Here is a 23,260-nt window from a genome sequence, read left to right as displayed (position 1 = left end):
TGAAACTGCTATTGAAGTATCAAAAGTGTACAAATAGGCTTAAACCAAAAAGGAAATTTAAATGTATGTTAAGAGTCTCCTTATTTCTGAACCATCAAACATCTTACTAGTCATTATATATGATTTTGAGCAGGTTTTTATAACAATATCAATAGGTCACCTCCCACAAAAAGGAAAGGAAAACATGGAAACACATGCTCTTCATCATTTTGAGCAATTAACATTGTCAACATGACTTGCATCTTTTTTTTTATGTCCATGTATATGCAACTTTTCGGTCTTCCATAAACATTTAACTCCTTCCCATCTCGCCTAACTTGGTGCAAAGATTTACGGTGAGAGGTGATAGATATTTCTTGGAGTTAATTAAGGTGTGTGCAAAGCTGATTCAGACATTACAATTATCAAGAAATAGATAATAAATAAACGTCTTACCTCTATGAGTTTGAAACTTTAATACTTAAGGTTGAAATCTACATCAACACCTTGGAATGAGATAGTCTAATGTGATTCAATTTGTGTTATCTATGGTTTCCATTTGCAATTGTTCCTCAATAAATAAAGCATATTTGCAAGATTTAAGAGGTTTCTTAGATTATTTTAATCTAAACCATTAAATCTTAAATATTACAGGCACTCATCCAAATATACCCTTGAGAAAATGAAGAGTAGCCATACCCTTGGGATGACCTAATGGTTTGGGTTTGGGACTTTGAGGTTAGAAGGTCCCTTGAAACTCCTCGAGCTCGCAGCAACGCACTCGCGGTCACCTCTCTAATTATCTTTCATTTATGAGAGTTGAAATGAGAATTAGAATTAATTGAACGTTTTGTGTAGAACTAATAATATGGATGTATTACCATATGTATATGGAAAAGCACTTCTCGTCCTATCACATGGACAGTGCCCCTCTACAATTAAAACAATTTAAAAGTATGTATTATGGTACAAAATTTTAGAACTCTCAACATCTAATTAACTATCGAGATTTAAAAAAAACAAAAATGAATTTACGAACTTTCACATGACTAAACTATCGTTCTCTTTGACGTTCATTGAACGATAGTCGAAAAACCCATTTGGAAAATGACTTCTTCTTATTAGAACGCTGCTGATTTTGAATATCATCCTTGTTATTAACCCTTGAATCAACAAAAGCCTTCAAACGTTGTATGGCGATATTTAACGTATCTTCTGACATGTTAGCAAAACATGCACGAAACCAACCCGGTTCTGTACAATGGCATGACGATCCAGGTGAAATATTTAGCCCTACTTCGAACACTATTTTCTTCCATGGTTCCATTTCTCCATCAAATGTGTTTGAACTTAAAAGATGTCTGATATCCACCCAACAAAACAATCCAGCATTGCTCTCAAGGCACCTTATTCCAATTTGTTTAAGACCTCCAACTAGCATTTCATGACGTTTTTTCAGCCTCTTTTGATTTTCAGACACGTAATTTTTCGTGAATTTTTTGTCTGATAGCAGAGCAGAAAGAAGGTATTGAGTTTGAGATGAAATTAATCCAAAACTAGACATTTTTGTTGCTGCAGAGACGACCCTATCGTCGTTGGAATAAATGGCACCAACTCGAAATCCTGGAAGTCCCAAATCTTTAGAAAGACTATAGACAATGTGAACTCTATCCCATACATCAGTGTACATGTAGTTATTTTCGATTAATACTTCCATGACACTAACGAATTTAGGCGAGTTAAAAACAGTGCCAGAATATATCTCATCACTGATGAGATGGATTTGTTTTGTTGATACGAAGGTAAGAAGAAGTTGGAGTTCTTTTTTGGTTAATGTTGTGCCTAATGGATTCGAAGGGTTAGTGACCAAAACCCCTTTCACTCGAAGGTTTCGCCTTTCGGCTTCTTTGTAAGCTTCTTCAAGAGCTGATTCTGTGATTCTAAATCCGTTTGAACTATTGCATTGTATTGGAACAATCTCAGCTCCTGTTCTCCATTTTAAGTCTCTATCAAATCTGCATTATTACACAATATCATAATTAGTAAAGAACATAGTTTGCCCTGTGTTAAAATACACGATCAATAATAATGTGAGTGTAAACTAAACGTACCCAGGGTAGTATGGAGTGGGAAGGAGAAAAGCATGGCCAGGATCAGCGAGACAAAACATGAGTGTCTCATTTGCAGAAGTAGCACCAGCTGTAAGTACAAGCTTGTTTGAATCAAAGCTTACTTTGTTTCCTCTGATTTCAGACATGAATTGAACCAATGCCTGCATTACAATGTGAGATTGTGAAGTTGAGTATAATAAATATATGATAAGACAGTTACGTTAGTCAGTGTATATAAGTTAAATTCGACTGCAATCACAAACTTACATCTTTGAAAGCTGGAAGACCATGGTAATCTTGAAATAAGGCAAGCTCTCTAAATATTGAGTCGCCATTTCTCTTAAATGCAGCTGCATCTGGATTTTGAGTAAGCCATGACTCTAATAAATCGAAAGAGAGCTGATTCTCTGCGAGACCCATCTGAATGATTCCTTTAGGATTACGAATTTCATCGTATGGATTTTTCTCATACTCTTCCCATCCTAGAAAGTAGGAAGAATCTTGTCCATGTGAGTTACACATGGCTTTCTTCGATAAAAGCTTCATTTGCACTTGAATTTTATGTTTGTTTTGAGAGGCACAAAATATTTAGAGAAGATTGTTGCTATGTGTTATATCATGGTGAGGTATATATATATGTATATATAAAGAGTTTAGTAATGAAGAAACAAACATATCACCATATGTTTTCAAACTTTGACTATACAATTTTTGTTTTTTTCTACTTTTTTTGTCCCCAAAAAAAGAAAATTAACTTTAGTGTTTTTGGGACGTATAAACTAATTTGACGCGCTTATTCGTCGTATATTGTAATTAAATGTTTTACTTGTTATGATGTAGGGACATTTAGGGATCAGTTTTGTACTGGCTTGTCTAAAGGTTTAACAAAAGGGTGGCACTAATGTCAAATCCATCAACATTTTTGGTAAAAAAACACTTCGAAAAACATAACAAAGTGATGTCTTGGACTCTTGGTGATGCTACTGCCTATTGTCAATGTTGATGCTGTTAGTCTGCTACTATAATACTGCACTTAATTAGTACCAATATTTGAGAGTAGTATAGATAATACACTTGACATAAACTATTAGTGTCATTTCCGATCATTGACAGCCTTAAAAAAGATTCTCTAAATTTAGATATACTTCTGATCAAGCACATTCGTATTAAATGATCTCAAAACTCTTGTATGAGTATAAGACTCTTAATAAGAAGTCGAGAGAAGTGTTGAAAACATCTAAACTCGGCCAGACTTTTTGGGTGAATTTTGATAAGATCAGAGGTATATTTAAGTTCACTTGATTAAATTTGTGATTGAATAAATTAAAAGCGAGCACTAAATATGTAACAACTTATAAACTAAAAGAAGTAATCACACAATTCAACCCGCTTCAAATGAAGACATACATTAACAAATAGTATATAATTTATTTTAAGCAAATAAAAGTGAGTCATCTCTAATAATTTAAATTATTAGATGGTCATTTTTTTTAGTTTCTCACTAGATGTGTGAACATTTTCATAATCCTGACCAATTCAGATACACATTGCGTATAATCCATTAAAACAAATCGTTTCTTACCAAAAAAGGTAATTCATTTCAAGACTTAAAAAACATGCTTTTTAAGTGTAAGATTTAAAGAAATTCTATTCATACTAGTAATCCTCGATAATCATTTTACAATTAGATAAGTGATTATAATATTCAGCAAATACATATAAAAATATGTTATCCAACTCATACAAAATGTTTTTTTTTAATCCAAGTTATAATAAGAATAATATGAATTTTTTTTTTTTGATCTATTTCACGAGGTAAGCCACATCGATATGATAGTGTAATAAAAGAAAGGACCCACTCTCTATAAAAAAATTGAAGTTTGAAATTAGAAATGGAGATCATATAGGGCACTTGAGATCTTGTCATTGTTTTGTGTTTTGGAATGAACAAAATGTGTAATTTATGTTTGATAGCCTTAATACATTACATGTTGACTAGGGAAGAGAAGAAAGAGACATACAAATAATTCCATCCAAAAGTTAAAGAGCAGTCACCATGCATTTGTTTGCCATTGTCCCATTTCCTCACTATGTGTTGCCCACTCAAATCTATTCTTGTCCCTCTCTTAGTCTCAGGTTGGGCTAAAAATATAGTTGAAAAATAAGAACCTAAAATCTTTTTAAATATCTCAATTCTAATTTAATCTATATTTTTTCCACATGGTACTTTCTTTAATTATTTTAAGTGGAGTAGCCTATAAAATAATGAGTTACAGTCAACATCCGGTTTCTAATAGTTTGGGATTTTGCATTAGTGGAAGATTAATTAAAACCTCAAAAAAGATACGATGGATAAGTTTAATTTAGTTTGCACATAAGAAGCATTCACATTGATTAATTTGACCCAAATTACATTTAGACACAATTAGGATTTTATTGCTTTCAGCTGGTCAGATGGTAGTAATCCCTCCCTTCTAGTGATTATTATCAAGTGAGATTGCATGAGTGATAAATACTTTATTGTTTCATCTCAAGGTCAATGTAATCCGCAAATTCTTAAATTACACTTAGACTCATTTGGCCCATACGATTTGAAATCATGATATTAAATAATGAGAAGTTGAAGTTATGTTTGCACATATTATTTAAACGTTTTAGTTTTTATGTTGTATGTTTTCTTATGAACATAAAAAAACTCATTAGCTGTAAAACAATTAAAACAGTCTCAATTCTTTATACAATCTTATCAAATATGTAACAGTTTACTTAGATGGATGGCAAACATCCCCAAGTAATTATATAATAAGGGTATAGTTTAATTTATTTACTTTCTATAATTATAGTTTCTTCTTTTTTTTATCATAATTAATGGGCTCCACCACCTATTCATAAACCAACCGTAAAAAACCTTTATTTTGATTTTGTATATAATTTTATACAAATCCATATTATCTCTCATAATCCCATTCCACCTCTTTAACCTATAATCACTCCTTCTATCCGATTTTTTTGAATTTCAAATTGGCAGAAAATTCACTTTCTCCCTCCGAGATTGAATTCAACTTTCGCAGGTAACCCCTAAAATCTAGTTGTGTATCAATTGTTTTTATTTTTTCCTTATTCAACAATTGTATATGTATTGTGTTTCTTACTTTTTTCATATTTTTTGTTGAAATAATCGATCATTCTTATTAGATTATAAATTCTTCAAAATCAGAATGGATAAATCATTTTCATCTATGAGGATTATCAGAGGTATTTCATTGCATGTCAATTTTGTTGACAATTTACCCTCGTTTTCAATGGGTTTAGCTCAAGATTTTGGGTTTGAAGTGGGGTCTATGGTAAAATCTAAACAAGTTCAAGATGAACAATCAATGGGAGAAACCAAGAAAAAAATGACCCAATGGCAGTTTAAAAAGTTGTTAACAATGCCATAGCTAGAGGCATTAAAATTGTAGAAGGAGGAAGAAAGAGGAAAGAAGTAACCAGTAATTCAGAGGAGAGAGAATCTGAAATTGACGGATTCGAAGAACATCAGGATCATGAGTTAGTGGCTTAAAACACAATTTTAGATAAAATATTTTGTTACTTATGTGTTAATATACAAAAATTGTTTGTTAAAGTATTTTTTGTATATTCACAAAATTGTTTATAGTATATTGCATGTTTAATACACACATGCTCTAGTTATATGTATATTCCCTTAGTTATTGTACGAATCTGTATATTCGATTGGTTTATACAGATTAATTAAGTTATGTATATAATGACTAGCACACTAAGTTAATAGGGGTAATAGTGAATTTTCAAAATAGCCAATGAGGCCATTATCTGTAGAATTTTCAAACAAAATTTTGTTTCAAATCATGCACAAATATCATATACACAATTGATACAACATTTTTATGCAATCAATTTAATCAATAAATAACAAACTAATGTTTACCCTTATCTTCGTGCTCATATACAAATATTGCATCTAAAAATGTATATAATTGTCTCCTACGGCTTTTCATGTTATAAACTTATATAGATTTCAACATATACATTACTGCAGTATTTGTATATGAATAATTAGAATAATTTATGGTTGGACTAAATAGAGAAGAAAAAAGAAGATTTTTTTTCATTGTCCAAGAATGTTTTTTAAAAACAAACATATTAGAAATCACAAAACGTATACTACACAACTATATTACAGGTAACAAAAATAAAGACAAAATTAAAATTTAATAGATATATACAATTTTATAAAACGACCTTTATATACAAAAAATTAATATACATTTGCACATTGAAATTACTGCAACAATTTGTTTATAAATATTAGAATACATATACTATCGTTTACGATAGATACTCAAACCAGTTTTTCTGAAACACTCCAGATTATCGTTTATACAATTACGCTATGGACATATACAAGTCTCAACACAAAAAGGACCGCACATACATCCAAATTGGTAAATACAATAGAAAATTGTATAATTACTGCAATTAAAAACACGAAGTTTCCTCTAATGAAACATTACTTGTATTTGAATATACCAAAAAAAAAGGGTAACTGATGCTTCGTTCATGCGCAAAAACAAGTTTCTTTTGTCTTTCAATTGCTGTATAATTCTTATTTTGAAAAAAAAATTGATTTTGAACGTTTAAATTAATGGCATTATCTAAATTTATTGTTACCTTATTTAACGCTTCAGTTACAATCCACTTTTTCTTTAAAAAAAATTGTATAAATAAAAAAACAAAAGAAACGTTATATACAAAATTAAAGAAACCTAAATACCTAAACTATACCCATAGAATGTAATTATGTAAACTATACCCATCTAATGTTATTTCATCAATTAAATTTGACATATATGAAATTTTCCCTTTATAAATCACATAATATATACACTATCACAAAGTTATTCTAGAAAAAGATTAATCAAACTTCAATTCATTATAAATTATAACTTTTATTTATATATGAAATTAATGGTAGTAGATATAAATTTAAGGTTGTTTTAACAAAATATAAGCTTGTGAGTCAATTTTTATATTTGAAAATTTTCAAATCATGATTTTTGGAGAATTTAGGAATTCATCTCGTGATATGAGATCATGAGATAAAATCAACGTAAAATCACATGTCCAAACATTGATTTCGTCTCACGATTTCATATTACTCATGGATAAATGCCTACTTATAATTTATTTGTACTAATTTACTAGTGAACAAAAAAGTCAAAAACAATACCACAATTGCTGAATATAGGATTCATGAGTTAGAGTTGATTTTGAGAAGGCAAGAAATAACAAGTGGTATGGGTTTCACATGAAGAAATTCATATAGAGAGGAACAGAGAAACACACAAACAATTTGTAAACAAGTTGGGTACTTGTGTTTTCCCCTCCTACTTCATACAAGGAGCTACTTGGTATGATGCTATCTTTACACAATAATGTTTGTCCAATTCAGAATATCAAATTTTTGTCAATTATATCCATGTCTTAACCCCACTTTCTTTACCTTCAATAGAAAATTTTTCTTGTCTCATGTTATTTCAGGCACCTGAGGAAAATAAACTAGTACTAGTCTGTCGAAGTTTATAGTAAAATAACGGGCAAAATCAATTTTTTTTAAAATCAAACGGGTAAAATCGCTCTTTTGGCAATTTTTTTTAATTATCGCTGCGAGTGTGTTTTTTTTAAAAAAAAAAAATTGAAATTGAAATGACTGCTATGGCAGCGATTTCTTTTTCATTAAAAAATTTAACAGAGGCAGGCATTTTGTGGAAACATTTGGTCTGCCTCAGCAACTTTTGTTAAAACTTTTTCGGAAAAGGGCCTAAAATACCCTTAAAGTATTGAAAATGGTACAAAAATTACCCTCCATCCACCTATTGGCTCCAAAATACCCTTTCCACCCACCTATTGGGTCCAAAATACCCTTGTCATCCACCTTTTGGTTCAAAATTGACCACTTATTTAACGGTTTTATATTTAAACTATTTAAATATTTTTTAAAATACGTGGTGCTCAACTATTTGTTATAATTTAACTTATTAGTATAATTTATAAATCAATCCATTACCCACCCATTACTAATTAAATTTCTCTTAATAAACCCATCACATTATTAATGCAAGCTACCGCCAATTGTGTGTTTTTAAAAATTATAGAAGTAAATTATCATACATTCAAGTGGCTAAATAAAAATCACCGATAAACTTAAAAGTCTGACTATGTTCATCTTAATTATTCTTACGTCTCAATTATGTGATGTTACTTCATAGGTAACTTTTTTCAAAATAATATATTAAAGGTTTTAAAACAAATCATAAATATTTAAAAAATTATATTTAAAAAAAGTGCATGAATTAATTCGGGATGTATTACTTGTTTACCTTTAATCATAAATTTCTAATTCAATTTTGAAAGAAAGTGTCCTCCTAAATAAGCGGCTCAACCTAAATTTAATTGGGGCTTCGATTCGGACTCGAATAATTTTGGATGTCATTTTCAGGAATCTATAATTTCATCGTGTTTTAGTAGTGTTTATGACGATTTTGATATTATAATTGGATTATTAATTGAGTGAGGTTTAGTTAGTAATGAGTGGGTAGTGGGTTGGTTTATAAATTATATTAATAAATTAAAATTATAATCAATAGTTGAACGCCAAGTATTTTAAAAAATATTTAAAGAGTTTAATTTTAAAACAATTAAAAAAGTGGTCAATTTTGAACCCAAAGGTGGATGGCAAGGGTATTTTGGAGCCAATAGGTGGATGAAAAGGGCATTTTGGAGCCAATAGGTGGATGGAGGGTAATTTTGTACAATTTTCAATACTTCAAGGGTATTTTAGGCCCTTTTCCGAAACTTTTTTTTTGGGGCAGCGATTTAAGGAAAAAGAAATTTTTTTTTGGATGAAATCGCTGCCACAACTACGATTTTTATATTTTTTTAAAAAAATTAACACGTTAATTTTGTAAGTAGAAAATCACTTCGTCAGAAGCGATTTTGCCCTTTTGATTAAAAAAAATTAATGTACTCTTTTTAAATTTTTGACAATTTTTTTTGCCTTTTCGGCTTCAGACTCCACAAGTGCTACCCCTTGAAATGTTGTTTTACCCTATATAGCAAAATGTTGATGGGTGTCACATTAATGCCACCCTTTTGTTACACCCTTAGACAAGGTAGTACAAAATTGATCCAAAAAGTCCCTACATGACATGAAATAAAAATATTCAATTATAATATACGACGCAAAAGCGCGTCAACTTAGTGTATACTTCCCCAACACAATTAAATTAATTGTTTGTTTGGAGACAAAAAAGTAGAAAAAAACAAAAAATGTATAGTTAAAGTTTAAAATCATATGGTGATATGTTTGTTTCTTCATCCCTAAACTCTTATAAATATATATATACCTCACCATGATATAACACATAGCAACAATCTTCTCTAAATATTTTCTCTCTCAAAACAAACATACAATTCAAGTGCAAATGAATCTCTTATCGAAGAAAGCCATGTGTAACTCACATGGACAAGATTCTTCCTACTTTCTAGGATGGGAAGAGTATGAGAAAAACCCATACGATGAAATTCGTAATCCTAAAGGAATCATTCAGATGGGTCTCGCAGAGAATCAACTCTCTTTCGATTTATTAGAGTCATGGCTTACTCAAAATCCAGATGCAGCTGCATTTAAGAGAAATGGCGACTCAATATTTAGAGAGCTTGCCTTATTTCAAGATTACCATGGTCTTCCAGCTTTCAAAGATGTAAGTTTGTGATTGCAGTCGAATTTGACTTATATACACAGACTAATGTATATTATACTCAACTTCACAATCTCACATTGTAATGCAGGCATTGGTTCAATTCATGTCTGAAATCAGATTAAACAAAGTAAGCTTTGATTCAAACAAGCTTGTACTTACAGCTGGTGCTACTTCTGCAAATGAGACACTCATGTTTTGTCTCGCTGATCCTGGCCATGCTTTTCTCCTTCCCACTCCATACTACCCTGGGTACGTTTAGTTTACACTCAAATTATTATTGATCGTGTATTTTAACACAGGGCGAACTATGTTCTTTACTAATTATGATATTGTGTAATAATGCAGATTTGATAGAGACTTAAAATGGAGAACAGGAGCTGAGATTGTTCCAATACAATGCACAAGTTCAAACGGATTTAGAATCACAGAATCAGCTCTTGAAGAAGCTTACAAAGAAGCCGAAAGGCGGAACCTTAGAGTGAAAGGGGTTTTAGTCACTAACCCTTCGAATCCATTAGGCACAACATTAACCAAAAAAGAACTCCAACTTCTTCTTACCTTCGTATCTACAAAACAAATCCATCTCATCAGTGATGAGATATATTCTGGCACTGTTTTTAACTCACCTAAATTCGTCAGTGTCATGGAAGTATTAATCGAAAATAACTACATGTACACTGATGTATGGGATAGAGTTCACATTGTCTATAGTCTTTCTAAAGATTTGGGACTTCCAGGATTTCGAGTTGGTGCCATTTATTCCAACGACGATAGGGTCGTCTCTGCAGCAACAAAAATGTCTAGTTTTGGATTAATTTCATCTCAAACTCAATACCTTCTTTCTGCTCTGCTATCAGACAAAAAATTCACGAAAAATTACGTGTCTGAAAATCAAAAGAGGCTGAAAAAACGTCATGAAATGCTAGTTGGAGGTCTTAAACAAATTGGAATAAGGTGCCTTGAGAGCAATGCTGGATTGTTTTGTTGGGTGGATATCAGACATCTTTTAAGTTCAAACACATTTGATGGAGAAATGGAACCATGGAAGAAAATAGTGTTCGAAGTAGGGCTAAATATTTCACCTGGATCGTCATGCCATTGTACAGAACCGGGTTGGTTTCGTGCATGTTTTGCTAACATGTCAGAAGATACGTTAAATATCGCCATACAACGTTTGAAGGCTTTTGTTGATTCAAGGGTTAATAACAAGGATGATATTCAAAATCAGCAGCGTTCTAATAAGAAGAAGTCATTTTCCAAATGGGTTTTTCGACTATCGTTCAATGAACGTCAAAGAGAACGATAGTTTAGTCATGTGAAAGTTCGTAAATTCATTTTTGTTTTTTTTAAATCTCGATAGTTAATTAGATGTTGAGAGTTCTAAAATTTTGTACCATAATACATACTTTTAAATTGTTTTAATTGTAGAGGGGCACTGTCCATGTGATAGGACGAGAAGTGCTTTTCCATATACATATGGTAATACATCCATATTATTAGTTCTACACAAAACGTTCAATTAATTCTAATTCTCATTTCAACTCTCATAAATGAAAGATAATTAGAGAGGTGACCGCGAGTGCGTTGCTGCGAGCTCGAGGAGTTTCAAGGGACCTTCTAACCTCAAAGTCCCAAACCCAAACCATTAGGTCATCCCAAGGGTATGGCTACTCTTCATTTTCTCAAGGGTATATTTGGATGAGTGCCTGTAATATTTAAGATTTAATGGTTTAGATTAAAATAATCTAAGAAACCTCTTAAATCTTGCAAATATGCTTTATTTATTGAGGAACAATTGCAAATGGAAACCATAGATAACACAAATTGAATCACATTAGACTATCTCATTCCAAGGTGTTGATGTAGATTTCAACCTTAAGTATTAAAGTTTCAAACTCATAGAGGTAAGACGTTTATTTATTATCTATTTCTTGATAATTGTAATGTCTGAATCAGCTTTGCACACACCTTAATTAACTCCAAGAAATATCTATCACCTCTCACCGTAAATCTTTGCACCAAGTTAGGCGAGATGGGAAGGAGTTAAATGTTTATGGAAGACCGAAAAGTTGCATATACATGGACATAAAAAAAAAGATGCAAGTCATGTTGACAATGTTAATTGCTCAAAATGATGAAGAGCATGTGTTTCCATGTTTTCCTTTCCTTTTTGTGGGAGGTGACCTATTGATATTGTTATAAAAACCTGCTCAAAATCATATATAATGACTAGTAAGATGTTTGATGGTTCAGAAATAAGGAGACTCTTAACATACATTTAAATTTCCTTTTTGGTTTAAGCCTATTTGTACACTTTTGATACTTCAATAGCAGTTTCATAATACTTTTTCGGAATTATACCTTCCAATTTTTAACACTAACAAATTGTTCTTCAAAAATTATTAGCTCAGACATCAAAGTGATGCACAAATGTTTATGTATGCTTCGTATTAAAAATATCGACTCATATTGAACGCGTTATAAGTAGGCTGCCTGCATCGGTCTCTGAAAGGTAGTACTCCAAAAACCACATCTTTAAACAGAGAATGAATCTAGAATCTTCCAACTTCATAAGGAGACTGCCAGTATTTTAAAAGCATATTGAAGTTGAAAACCAAAAGGCAGACCTTTATAACAAACTGATACATACATCAATGTGATGTACATACAATACAGAAACATTACCGTTGATGTCTCTATCTCAGAGCTACAACTGACGTACAAATTGAACTCTCTAAGATATAAAGTGAAAATGCCACAATATACATTTTTACAGAGTAGGGAGTCTGACTAGATTTAAATGAATACGTACACTTGAAGTTCCTTTTGGTATAATATGCCTACAATAAGGTAGATTTCAATGAATACGTACACTTGAAGTTCCTTTTGGTATAATATGCCTACAATAAGGTTTAGTCGTCATTCTTGTTCTTTTTGTGGGGTTTGGGGTGAGGGGGAGAGTGGAACTTACATTTCGTGCTTCGAGAAAGGAACTGCAAAAATGTTAATGCTATTCATGGAACAAAACTTCAACAAATTTTCTGCTTAATCTGACTCCGTCTTCACGGGAGGAGCTCTGTGATATGCTGGTATTGTTGTTGGAAAGAACATTTGCCGGATCCCTTCTGCCTTTATGATGGGAAATATGATGCCTGATGCAGACTGAACAACAACAAAAAAAAGAAGCATGCATGCCGAAATGGTCAAGACTTTCAAACAAGGTGAACGAGTATGTTGGAATTTCAACTGGAAAGTAGCTCAATATATAACACACACATGCTCAGAGTCAACGAAGACAGTTAGAATAATAAATTTAAGGTACATACCAATATTAATTTAGCTCCGATCCACAACTTCTTTGGAGAAGGAAAAGGTACAAGTAAACGACCAACTCCATAAACGGCCACTGCAAAGAAATGGAGCACCAAGCTCATTGGATTAGGATTAAGACCAGAGAGTAGAGCTACAGGTCCAGTTGAACAAGTGCCTCCAAGGCTCAAATAGTCAAAACACGCATCTCGCATCTCCCTCCTCGCTTGATCAGGAGAAGCACAGAACACCTTATACAGAGCTCCAGCCAAAGTATTTATGGTGGAAGCCACTGGCTAAAAACAGACACCAATACAAGAATAAGTAACAGGCTAATAAAGTCAGAAATTCAGTTCTATTAGTTTGTATTCTTTTAGAGGGAATAGCACTAAAAAAAGTGATGCAGTTTTAGACATTAAAACTGCTTCAAATAACATATGATTTTTATGTAGAGATAAAAGACATCATATGCCACGTCAAATTGCTAGAAAGAAGGTTCTCCATACACTTGATCAAAAAGCTGAAATAAAATATTTTTTTAAATAAGCCACAACACATTTACAAATCATTCAACCGATGATAGTGTTATCCAGGAAACAGTTTTAGCTTTACCTTGCGCAAAGTATAAAATGACTCCAGATATTTACACAACTCATCTGCATCATTCAGGTCTTGCAATGGCATAAGAAGATTCCTTAACACTGCAATGTCTGAAAGCGCAACAGTCATTCCCCCACCAGTTAAAGGATGGCGCATGTTGAAAGAATCGCCTAGCAACAGAGCTCCAGGTGTAGGATAGGGAGCAGCTGGCATGCTCCTGTTTGGCATAGTTTTAATATGCCCCTTATCAATTGCAGATAGAAACGCATCACGTAGCTCAGGTGGTACCTGAAAAAATGTAAAGATACCATCATGGTGGCACATTGGGAGGAACCAAATAGCTATCTTTAGGAATAGGCAATTGTATGTGAGGTAGAAAAAACAAGGACAGACTTTTTATACTGGCTGTGTGTATGACTATATTCTAAAGTTAAAAAGAAAAAATAGTACCATGCAGGGAAACTGTACATACCTGGGGAGCAACCATAGTTTTCAAATAATTTGCCATATCACCATTAGCAAGAGAAGGAAGCTTTTGACCAGGTACATCGACCAAGCAGCGAATTTCCGTGCTACTGATAGGATAAAATAAGATGGGAGAAGGATCTGCCAGAATAACATGCCCATGGTTTGGGTATGGAAGTTGATCATTCTCCAATTCCAATACCAGACCAACGAAGCAAGAGGGAACATCAACCTGCAAATGTCAATACTCACACTTACAATGATTTTCAAGATCTAAATTTGCCAAACGCGGTGCAGGTAACATATATCACCAGGCATATGAAGGTTTTACTTGACCTGATGTGTGCATATGACACTACAGAAACAAATCAACTGACATGTTTAGTGGTATTAACTTCACCTTAGGGTCACAAAGCGAGCGTCGCAAGTTTGAGAAGCACCCATCACAAACTACTGTAAGAGGAGCATGTGCTTTAAGTTCTTGACCAGCCTTAGTTTTGTACTGAACACCCTTAATGGATCCATTTTCTTCAATCAGGGATGTTACAGTGCCTTGTTCCAATCGTACACTGTACATAATTTAATAAAAAGCAGTCAGTTGATTATTGCAACTATGATAAGCAAAAGGATAATTACAATTACATGATTGTATCAATTACTAAAAGCATGAAATGTGTCTAGAACAGTTCTTTTTATTAATAATGAAAGATTAATATGATGTGTCGAAAACAGTTCTAATAAATAATACTGCATCGGTAATCTTACTTGGGAAGAGTAGCTGCTTTTTCTCTCATCTTCTGTATGAAGCGCCCATTGTGGAAGCTTCTCCCAGCCACATCCGAATGGAAGTTTTTCAAGGGATAGGAAACGTTTGTGCTCTTTCCATCCTTGAAAAGAGCATATCCAACCACCCGCTGGGCATCAATATCCTCAACACAATCTGCATCACAATGGCAAAGGTCAAGAGCACAAAAATTACGCAAACCTAGAATAGTACAACGAAAAGTGAATTCTATATCCTAATCAAGTTAAAACCTATGTTGCTTGGACTCTTAAAAAATGTCAATGGTTGTGTGTTCCAAAAGTAGTGTATTTTTAGAGAATCTAACACGGGTGCGGCATCGAAAGTGAAGAGTCCATGCAACCCAAGTTAAAACTACAACTTATTTCAAATACTATAGTAAAATACTCCCACCGTTCACTTTTAATTGTCCACTTTGGACTTTGCACGCTCTTTAGAAACAATGGTTAATATGAGTAACTTTTGCCAAAATACCCATATGAATATAGATTTATAGTCTTAGGTCTAGGGAAATGTTTTGAGAATAAGTAATACATGTTGAGGATAAAACATGAAAAAAATATGTACTTCTACTGATATGCTAAAAGTAACAAGCAAAGGTGAAAATTCGTTTTTAGTATAGTGGACTAATAAAGTGAACGGAGGGAGTATATCTTGTGCCTACCAGCTCTATCACAAATGATCAATTGTAAGCTCTTATGCTTGTTTGATTTTGTTTTTTTTTTTGTTTTTTTTAGACAAACCTTCAATGCCCAACTCAATCAATTTAAGATAACCCCCAGGCTGAAGCAATTCGCCAACAATCCGGTCCGGCTCTGTCAAATCCCTTTCGATGACGTGAACATTTCGTCCTTCCTGCAGCAGTGGCAAAAAACAAATGTTTAGATGCTAAAGGGGGATCAGGACAATTGGTAAAAGTCACTAGACAAACATTTTCTTGTTTCCAGCTCGTGGACACAAGCTTTAGGAATCAAATGCCAAATTTTCCATGACAAGGCAAGCCATTAAAGATCACAACTTACCATCAAGATAAGAATATTAACAGCACCTGTATGTTGCATTAAACAAAATAGTCTACTCCCTCTTCTCGAAATGCTTAGCCTATGTCCCTTCCCAAGTTTCAAACTATGTGAAATGGAGACCACATCATTAGATCGTCTTCTTTTATCATTTTGATACGAGAAGAATTGCAACTTATAGTACTTTCCCTATGGTTTCCGGTCATCTCAATTTTCATCAGAGGAAAAATGAATTTATCTACAATTTATTTCTAAAAGTTGGTCCAATTAACTCTTGATAAGCTAAAGTGCCCAGTAAAGGAACTAGTATCATACATGCAAATAATTCATATTCAAAAGACCTCTTGGAGGGGAGCTAAAAGTTAGATTTTTTTTCATGGATTTTGCATATCCAACAACAACAACAACAACATAATGATGAAATCCCACAAGTGGGATCTGGCGAGGGTAGGGTGTACATAGGACCTTACCATTACCTAATACAGAGAGATTGTTTCGAAGAGACAATCGGCTCAAGTGCAGCAATTTCAGGTATAAAGAAACAGAAAACAGTGAGGAAAACATAATAATAGTAAGAGGAATTTTCCGTATCCAAATACAATTTTTTCATCATGCTTCCTTCCATTCCAATATTATGACCTTGCCGATAAGAAAATTTTCATTTCTTTCAAAGGGACTTTTAGAAATATGAAAACCGTAAATTAGAAAGCAATTGGGAATAGACCTTAGCAAGGGTATGAGCAAGAGCAGCACCAGCAACCCCAGCTCCAACAATTATAACATCGGCATCAGTCCCTTTATCCAATTTTCTAGAAATTACGTTGTGGGTTTCACATTTTCGGGTAGATTTAAGATCCTTTTTCTTATAATTGGGGGTTCTTGGTCGCAAAACATAAAGAAGGAACCCCAATAGAGAAACAACAAAACTGGGAACAATATACTTATCCATCATGAAATTCACCATTTTCTCGCTCTGAATAAGATCAAATTGTGTATTTCGCAAAGATTTGGTCAAAGAAACCAAAGGTAACTTCAATTTTTTCTTTGTAATTGAATCAGAGGCCTGAGAAAATGATGATTTGGGTGGTGGAGGAGAGGCTGCAGATAGAGGAAATTTGTGTTTGGAGAAGACGAGGGAGAAAGATTGGTAGAAATTGTTTGTATTTATAAGAAGCATCGAAATACGAAATTTGGGATCCAATTGGACCGTTTGATTTTGGGTGAAAATTGCGAGGATGACAAAAAAAAACAACACGAGAGACAATATTCAAGTCTGGCAATTGGCAGGAGGGGCCAAATGCAAGAATATTTATTTAGCACATTTTATTTCTTTAGTTAATATTTTTTCGTTTTAAAAAGAATGATCTAATTTAATTTCAAACAGAATTTAAGAAAAAAATATTTAATGTTTGTCCATACAATTTGTCATTATTTGGCAAACATTTTTGGCAAATATCCCAAATTCCAGGGACTTCCAGGATTTCGAGTTGGTGCCATTTATTCCAACGACGATAGGGTCGTCTCTGCAGCCACAAAAATGTCTAGTTTTGGATTAGTTTCATCTAAAACTCAATACCTTCTTTCTGCTTTGCTATCAGACAAAAAATTCACGAAAAATTACGTGTCTGAAAATCAAAAGAGGCTGAAAAAACGTCATGAAATGCTAGTTGGTGGTCTTAAACAAATTGGAATAAGATGCCTTGAGAGCAATGCTGGATTGTTTTGTTGGGTGGATATGAGATATCTTTTAAGTTCAAACACATTTGATGGAGAAATGGAATTATGGAAGAAAATAGTGTACGAAGTAGGGCTAAATATTTCACCTGGATCGTCATGTCATTGTACAGAACCGGGTTGGTTTCGTGCATGTTTTGCTAACACGTCAGAAGATACGTTAAATATCGCCATACAACGTTTGAAGGCTTTTGTTGATTCAAGGGTTAATAACAAGGATGATATTCAAAATCAGCAGCGTTCTAATAAGAAGAAGTCATTTTCCAAGTGGGTTTTTCGACTATCGTTCAATGAACGTCAAAGAGAACGATAGTCTAGACATATGAAAGTTCATAATGAGTAATTATTTATACAGATGATATATTCTTTCTTTTTGTTAATCTCAACATTTAGTTAGATTAGTGTTGAGTTTTCTAAAAAAATTATATCTTTTTTAGAGGGGCACTCCGTCCATGTGATATAGGACGAGAAGTGCTTATCATACATATTGTAATGAATCCACATAATCAATTCTTCATAATATGTTCAATTTATTCTATTACTCAATTTCAATTGCTCATTTTAATAAAGTTTAAGAACTCAAATCTTATAAGGTTAAATTGGTCTATAACTGTGAAATTAGGTGTTAGGCCTAACTCACACCCCAAAAGCTAGCTCAAAGGGAGGAGGATTGCCTAAGCCTTACAAGGAGTCCACCCATCTCATTAACCACCGATGTGGGACTTTTGTCATTCTTTAACACCCCACCTCACGCCCAGTGCTTAGCATCTGGTGCGTGGGCAATTTTGATTTTAGGGGGGCCCCAACATCGGGTGAGACGGGCCCTGCTCTGATACCATGTGAAAATTAGGTCTTAGGCCTAATTCACACCCCAAAAGCTAGCTCAAAGGGAGGAGGATTGCTCAAGTCTTACAAGGAGTCCACGCATTTCATTAACCACCAATGTGAGACTTTTGTCATTCTTTTAACAATAACCTATAAAATTTCCATGTATAATTTAAATGTAATCTATACATATATAGACTGCTAATCTATTATTACGGTTTAAAATGCATTAATAAAATAGTATTTGTTTTAACTGAAAAATATATTTAACTTCTGAAAATGTTATTCTTAAGGAGAAAAAGATACGATCTGTAGGTGGGTCTAGCACAAAAAGTGTCAACAGACAAATGTGTAAGTGTTGCTCATAGCCAACTAGTCAAGAATGTGATTGTTTTATTCAAAAAAAATTATTTATTAAAAAATATATTTTTATTCATTTAATTATGTTTTTAACAATTGCAGCTTTTTTTGGGTAACAATTACTCTACATTATAACTTAATACCGATGAAGTAAGATTAATTCAAATAGGATCAATCAACTAATTGTTTGATAGATTGAATACTGGTCAGTATAAGATGTTTATCAACCCTTTTAGTTAGCAATTTTAAGTACTATTTCATGTTGATTACAGGAATCCATTTGCTATTCAAGCATAGCTTCTGGTGGAAACATATTTGAACCCGCTTATGAGTTCAAATGATCAAATACGTTCTTAGAAGAAAAATTGAAATATCACTTTATCTCATATCAAATCTCATTAATTAAATTATTATTTTAAAAAAAACACTAAATATCTAAATCATACAAATAAATAAATTTATTTATCAATTAAAGAAAACGTGAACAGAAACTGATGTGATGAGAAAAATAAAATGTTCAAACATTTTTGGGACACGAAAAGATTTGATTAATATGTAGTTGTTTTTGTCTAACATAAGAATTTGTTAACACTTTAGCCTGACAAAAAGTTAGGTAAAAACAATTAAATAAAAGGGGTCAACACACATGACCAAAAAAAGAAGATAGGTAGCCGTATATAAGGACAAAATCATCCTTGTTATAAATGAAGCTCCTCTTTCCAGCCAAAACTATGGATTATTTGTACAAGTAATATTTTATTATTCAGTATGGGGTTAAATTTTGTGCACGAATAATATACAATGTTTGCACCTATCTAGTTAAGTTAATTAATTATTCACATATAAAAGTCTAGTATGATAATCTGTAGAAAATAAAAATTGATAAAACTAGTTAAGTGAAAAACATTCTATACAATGCTATCGGCATAGAAATAACCTTTTATAATTACAAATTATAATAAATTGCAGTATTAGTAATATAATTTTTTTAAAAATACATTGTATATAGATGATATCATGAGTTTTGGAGAAGGCAAGAAATAACAAGTGGTATGGGTTTCACATGAACAAATCCATAGAGAGGAACAGAGAAACACCTGCATAATCCATTTATTAGCAAGTTGGCTATTTCTGTTTTTGCTTAGCTCCTATTCCAATTTTCATGCATGTAGTCCAATTCAGAGTAATGAAAATTTGTCTTTCTGACTGGCCCCACCTCCAAATTATACATGAATTTTATTGTGATAAAAATTAATTATATTTTATTCTCACTCTTTTTCAAATTACAAAAATCTGTCACATTTAGTGAAATTTGGTTACATATCAAAATGTCCATACATAATGATGTATCCGACCGATACATCATGTACATTGATGTATTCGGCTGATATATCGCGCATATTGATATATTTAATCTCGACACATCATGTATAATGATGTATCATATCTCAATACATCGTGTATAGTGATGTATCACATCTCTATGCATCATGTGTAGTGATGTATCACATTTTGATATATCGTGTATAGTGATGTATCCGATTGATATATCGTGTATAGCGACATATTTAACCGATACATCGTGTAAAGTAATGCTTACATCCCGATACATCACGCAATATGATATATTACATCCTGATACATCGTGTATCTGATTGATACATTGCTTAAAATGATGTATTCTTAAATAGGAGAAAATGAAAATTTTTATAATTTTTTTAAATGATAAGAAATTATAAAAACATGATTAAATTAGTAGTACATTTAGGTATATGATAGTTATGTAATTAGACTATACATAGAGTGATCACCAACTTGCAACTGCCTGCTTGTTCTCATGCTTCAGAGATCTTCTTGATAAAAAGTTAGCCTGTTTTGAAATAGGAATGTTCATAATTACAGTAAAATCACATTAAATTTAAATTTGATAAACTAATAATTATTTTAAATAATATTTTTTTGATTTTAACTTGGGTTAATGAAAAAAATTAGTCATTTCGATAAGATAATATATTTTCAAAAAAAACCTATATGAATATCCCATTAATATTATTATAAATTAATAATGCTTTAAAAGTACATATGTATCTAATTCGATAAACTAATAATTTTTTTAAATAATATTTTTTTGATTTCAACTTGAGTTAATGAAAAAATTAGTCATTTCGATAAGATAATAAGATAATATATTTTCAAAAAAAACCTATATAAATATCCCATTAATATTACTATAAATTAATAATGCTTTAAAAGTACATATGTATCTAAGACAAGTCAGTGTAATAGGATTCTATTGTGTTTTATTTTTTTCATTAAAATTTAACTCTAGTTGAAGTCCATCTCTAATTTTTCTTATTGCATCCAAAAGTTCTGGTGTTACATGTGGAATGATCTCTTTTGTACTCACACAAATGTTTTACGTTTTTTATCTGTCACTGTTGATTTTTTATTTTGTTATACCTTTTAAATGAAAAAGCCATTTTGAATATGATTTCAAGAAATTTCTTATGTTGCTTATATAGTTTATTCTCTCACCATGATACATTGAATATTTTTAGTAAAGGTACAATGAATAATAATAGGAAATAATGAACATCATTTATAATGAATCGTTGAATTCTTGAATTTATTTTACAATGAAACATTTAACAAAAAAAATATATTACAATGAATCATAATGTAAATGATTTTATTTTGTATATAAATTCAATAAATATGATACATAATTTAGTAAATTACAATGATTTTGATGTATTCATTGTACTTTATGTATAATAAATTTATTTTTTAAATGTGAATTTGATAAATATAATACACAAATTAGTAAGATACAATTATTTTGATTTAATCATTGACCTTTATTGAATGTCAAAATACTCTTTAAATTAATAAAATTAATTTATCGATTAAATAATACCTTTATAATATACAATAATAATATTTCATGATTTCACCTATATTAATATAATGAAATTTTACTATTTATTTAAAAACTTAAGAAAATAAGATTTGTTATCGACTACAATTGGTTAAACACTACATCATGCATAGAACATAAAGCTTATATGATATTAACGTTGATCAGTTTAACTCAATTCAATTTGTATCAATTTACTTAAGTGTATCCTTGTTATTCTTCTTGTATCTTTTATTGATTATATATTTGAATCAATGTATCAAGTGTATATTTCTTATAATTCATTTTGTATTAACTTATTCAAATGTATTTGTAACTTGTTATAAGTTTATATCAATGTATTCAAGAGGATTAGTTTCTTATTACACATTTGTATCGTGTATTAGAATGTATCTGGTCACTATTGTATCAATGTATTTAAGTACTTCTATAGTGTTTTCATCTTCTAAATATAATGGGCAAAGGACAGAAATCATATACGCAAAATTATTATTTTTCCTTTATTAATTTGTAATTACTAAAATTCCTCAAACTGATACAATAATAAAAGCGCTGATACATTAATCTGATGCGTGAGATGCATTACTTGTTAAGTAAGATACATTACATTTTATACATGATAAACTAATATGATGCGCGAGATACATTAGTTTGATGCGTGAGATTTGTTAATTTAATGCGCTGCGTGAGAATGAGAAATTTTGAGAATTTGTAAAACTAATAGGAAATAATGATAATAATAAAACTAAAAGGTGGGATTTTCCCTATTTAAACAAATATATTTGCATCAATGTATTCAAGTGAAAAAAAGCTTATAGCAACACAAAAATCTACAGTGCAATTCTTTTTTTATTAATTATAGAAAGATCTTGTGAGATTTTTCAGTTCCTTAATTATAGAGAAAGATCTTGTGAAATTTTTCGGTCCCATTAATTAAGGAAAATTTATATAAGTACTTATAATTAGCCAAACTACCAAAGTATAGTTTAAAAGACCTACTTTTGACTTCGGGTGTGTTCGTTATAAAGGAAAATATTTTCTGAAAAATATTTTTTAATTTTCTTATATTTGGTTAGTACAAGAGTTTTGAAAATGTTTTACAAATTAACTCATTTTTCTCTTTTAAAACTCTCATCCAACTTCAAAGTACATTTTTTTAAAAAAATATCAATTTCTAAAAAATTAAGTTTGTTTTTACGAAATACTTTAACTTCAAATTTTAATTTTTCGCTCCTACCCTCGACCTCCCTACCCACCCCACCCCCACCTCTCAAAAATAAATTTTCAATTTGTTTTTAAAAAATATTTTTAATTTCAAATTTTATTTTTTTTCACCTCTAGCCTCCATCCCTCTA

At 31.6% G+C, this 23,260-nt stretch overlaps 4 protein-coding genes across 6 annotated transcripts; 2 read left to right on the top strand and 2 right to left on the bottom strand.

The window, feature by feature from the left end:
* Positions 1-641: 641 nt before the first annotated feature.
* LOC107010712 (1-aminocyclopropane-1-carboxylate synthase 3-like) lies at positions 642-2,700 on the bottom strand. The gene is made up of 3 exons (XM_015210000.2): positions 2,358-2,700; positions 2,091-2,251; positions 642-1,994 (listed from the first exon to the last, which is right to left on the bottom strand). The coding sequence occupies exons 1-3, from the start codon at positions 2,634-2,636 to the stop codon at positions 1,034-1,036; spliced, it is 1,401 nt and encodes a 466-aa protein (XP_015065486.1). The 5' UTR covers positions 2,637-2,700; the 3' UTR covers positions 642-1,033.
* A 6,852-nt stretch (positions 2,701-9,552) lies between these two features.
* On the top strand, positions 9,553-11,180 carry LOC107010736 (1-aminocyclopropane-1-carboxylate synthase 3-like). Its single transcript, XM_015210023.2, has 3 exons — positions 9,553-9,874; positions 9,963-10,123; positions 10,220-11,180. Exons 1-3 carry the CDS (start codon positions 9,596-9,598, stop codon positions 11,178-11,180), a joined length of 1,401 nt encoding a protein of 466 aa, XP_015065509.1. The 5' UTR covers positions 9,553-9,595.
* Positions 11,181-12,475: 1,295 nt separating this feature from the next.
* LOC107011971 (squalene epoxidase 3-like) lies at positions 12,476-17,334 on the bottom strand. Of its 3 annotated transcripts, none has more exons than XR_003576936.1 (9): positions 16,794-17,334; positions 15,794-15,905; positions 15,014-15,188; positions 14,649-14,817; positions 14,256-14,480; positions 13,796-14,071; positions 13,201-13,479; positions 12,846-13,036; positions 12,476-12,774 (listed from the first exon to the last, which is right to left on the bottom strand). XR_003576936.1 is itself a non-coding variant. In XM_015211665.2 (8 exons), exons 1-8 carry the CDS (start codon positions 17,244-17,246, stop codon positions 12,920-12,922), a joined length of 1,806 nt encoding a protein of 601 aa, XP_015067151.1. In that variant the 5' UTR covers positions 17,247-17,333; the 3' UTR covers positions 12,476-12,919. The 3 variants fall into 3 exon arrangements, 1 of the variants encoding a protein (XP_015067151.1); XR_003576937.1 differs by having other exon boundaries at positions 12,476-12,714; XM_015211665.2 differs by having other exon boundaries at positions 12,476-13,036; positions 16,794-17,333.
* On the top strand, positions 17,305-18,132 carry LOC107009985 (1-aminocyclopropane-1-carboxylate synthase 3-like). Its single transcript, XM_015209278.2, has 2 exons — positions 17,305-17,340; positions 17,538-18,132. The coding sequence occupies exons 1-2, from the start codon at positions 17,305-17,307 to the stop codon at positions 18,114-18,116; spliced, it is 615 nt and encodes a 204-aa protein (XP_015064764.1). The 3' UTR covers positions 18,117-18,132.
* Positions 18,133-23,260: the final 5,128 nt, after the last annotated feature.

Source organism: Solanum pennellii, chromosome 2 (genome assembly GCF_001406875.1).
Source record: "Solanum pennellii chromosome 2, SPENNV200".
Lineage (NCBI taxonomy): Eukaryota > Viridiplantae > Streptophyta > Magnoliopsida > Solanales > Solanaceae > Solanum > Solanum pennellii.
This window is presented reverse-complemented; position numbering and strand designations above follow the sequence as displayed.

Bases quoted from the DNA above. Each gene is read 5' to 3' on its own strand.
- LOC107010712 (XM_015210000.2), bottom strand. From the start codon at position 2,636: ATGAAGCTTTTATCGAAGAAAGCCATGTGTAACTCACATGGACAAGAT. The intron at 2,252-2,357 runs GTAAGTTTGTGA...ATTGTAATGCAG, and splicing joins GTCTTCCAGCTTTCAAAGAT to GCATTGGTTCAATTCATGTC. The intron at 1,995-2,090 runs GTACGTTTAGTT...GTAATAATGCAG, and splicing joins CCCACTCCATACTACCCTGG to ATTTGATAGAGACTTAAAAT.
- LOC107009985 (XM_015209278.2), top strand. From the start codon at position 17,305: ATGACAAAAAAAAACAACACGAGAGACAATATTCAA. The intron at 17,341-17,537 runs GTCTGGCAATTG...CCCAAATTCCAG, and splicing joins ACACGAGAGACAATATTCAA to GGACTTCCAGGATTTCGAGT.
- LOC107011971 (XM_015211665.2), bottom strand. From the start codon at position 17,246: ATGCTTCTTATAAATACAAACAATTTCTACCAATCTTTCTCCCTCGTC. The intron at 13,480-13,795 runs GTAAAGCTAAAA...GTCTGTTTTTAG, and splicing joins CATTTTATACTTTGCGCAAG to CCAGTGGCTTCCACCATAAA. The intron at 13,037-13,200 runs GTATGTACCTTA...GTTGTTGTTCAG, and splicing joins TCGGAGCTAAATTAATATTG to TCTGCATCAGGCATCATATT.
- LOC107010736 (XM_015210023.2), top strand. From the start codon at position 9,596: ATGAATCTCTTATCGAAGAAAGCCATGTGTAACTCACATGGACAAGAT. The intron at 9,875-9,962 runs GTAAGTTTGTGA...ATTGTAATGCAG, and splicing joins GTCTTCCAGCTTTCAAAGAT to GCATTGGTTCAATTCATGTC. The intron at 10,124-10,219 runs GTACGTTTAGTT...GTAATAATGCAG, and splicing joins CCCACTCCATACTACCCTGG to ATTTGATAGAGACTTAAAAT.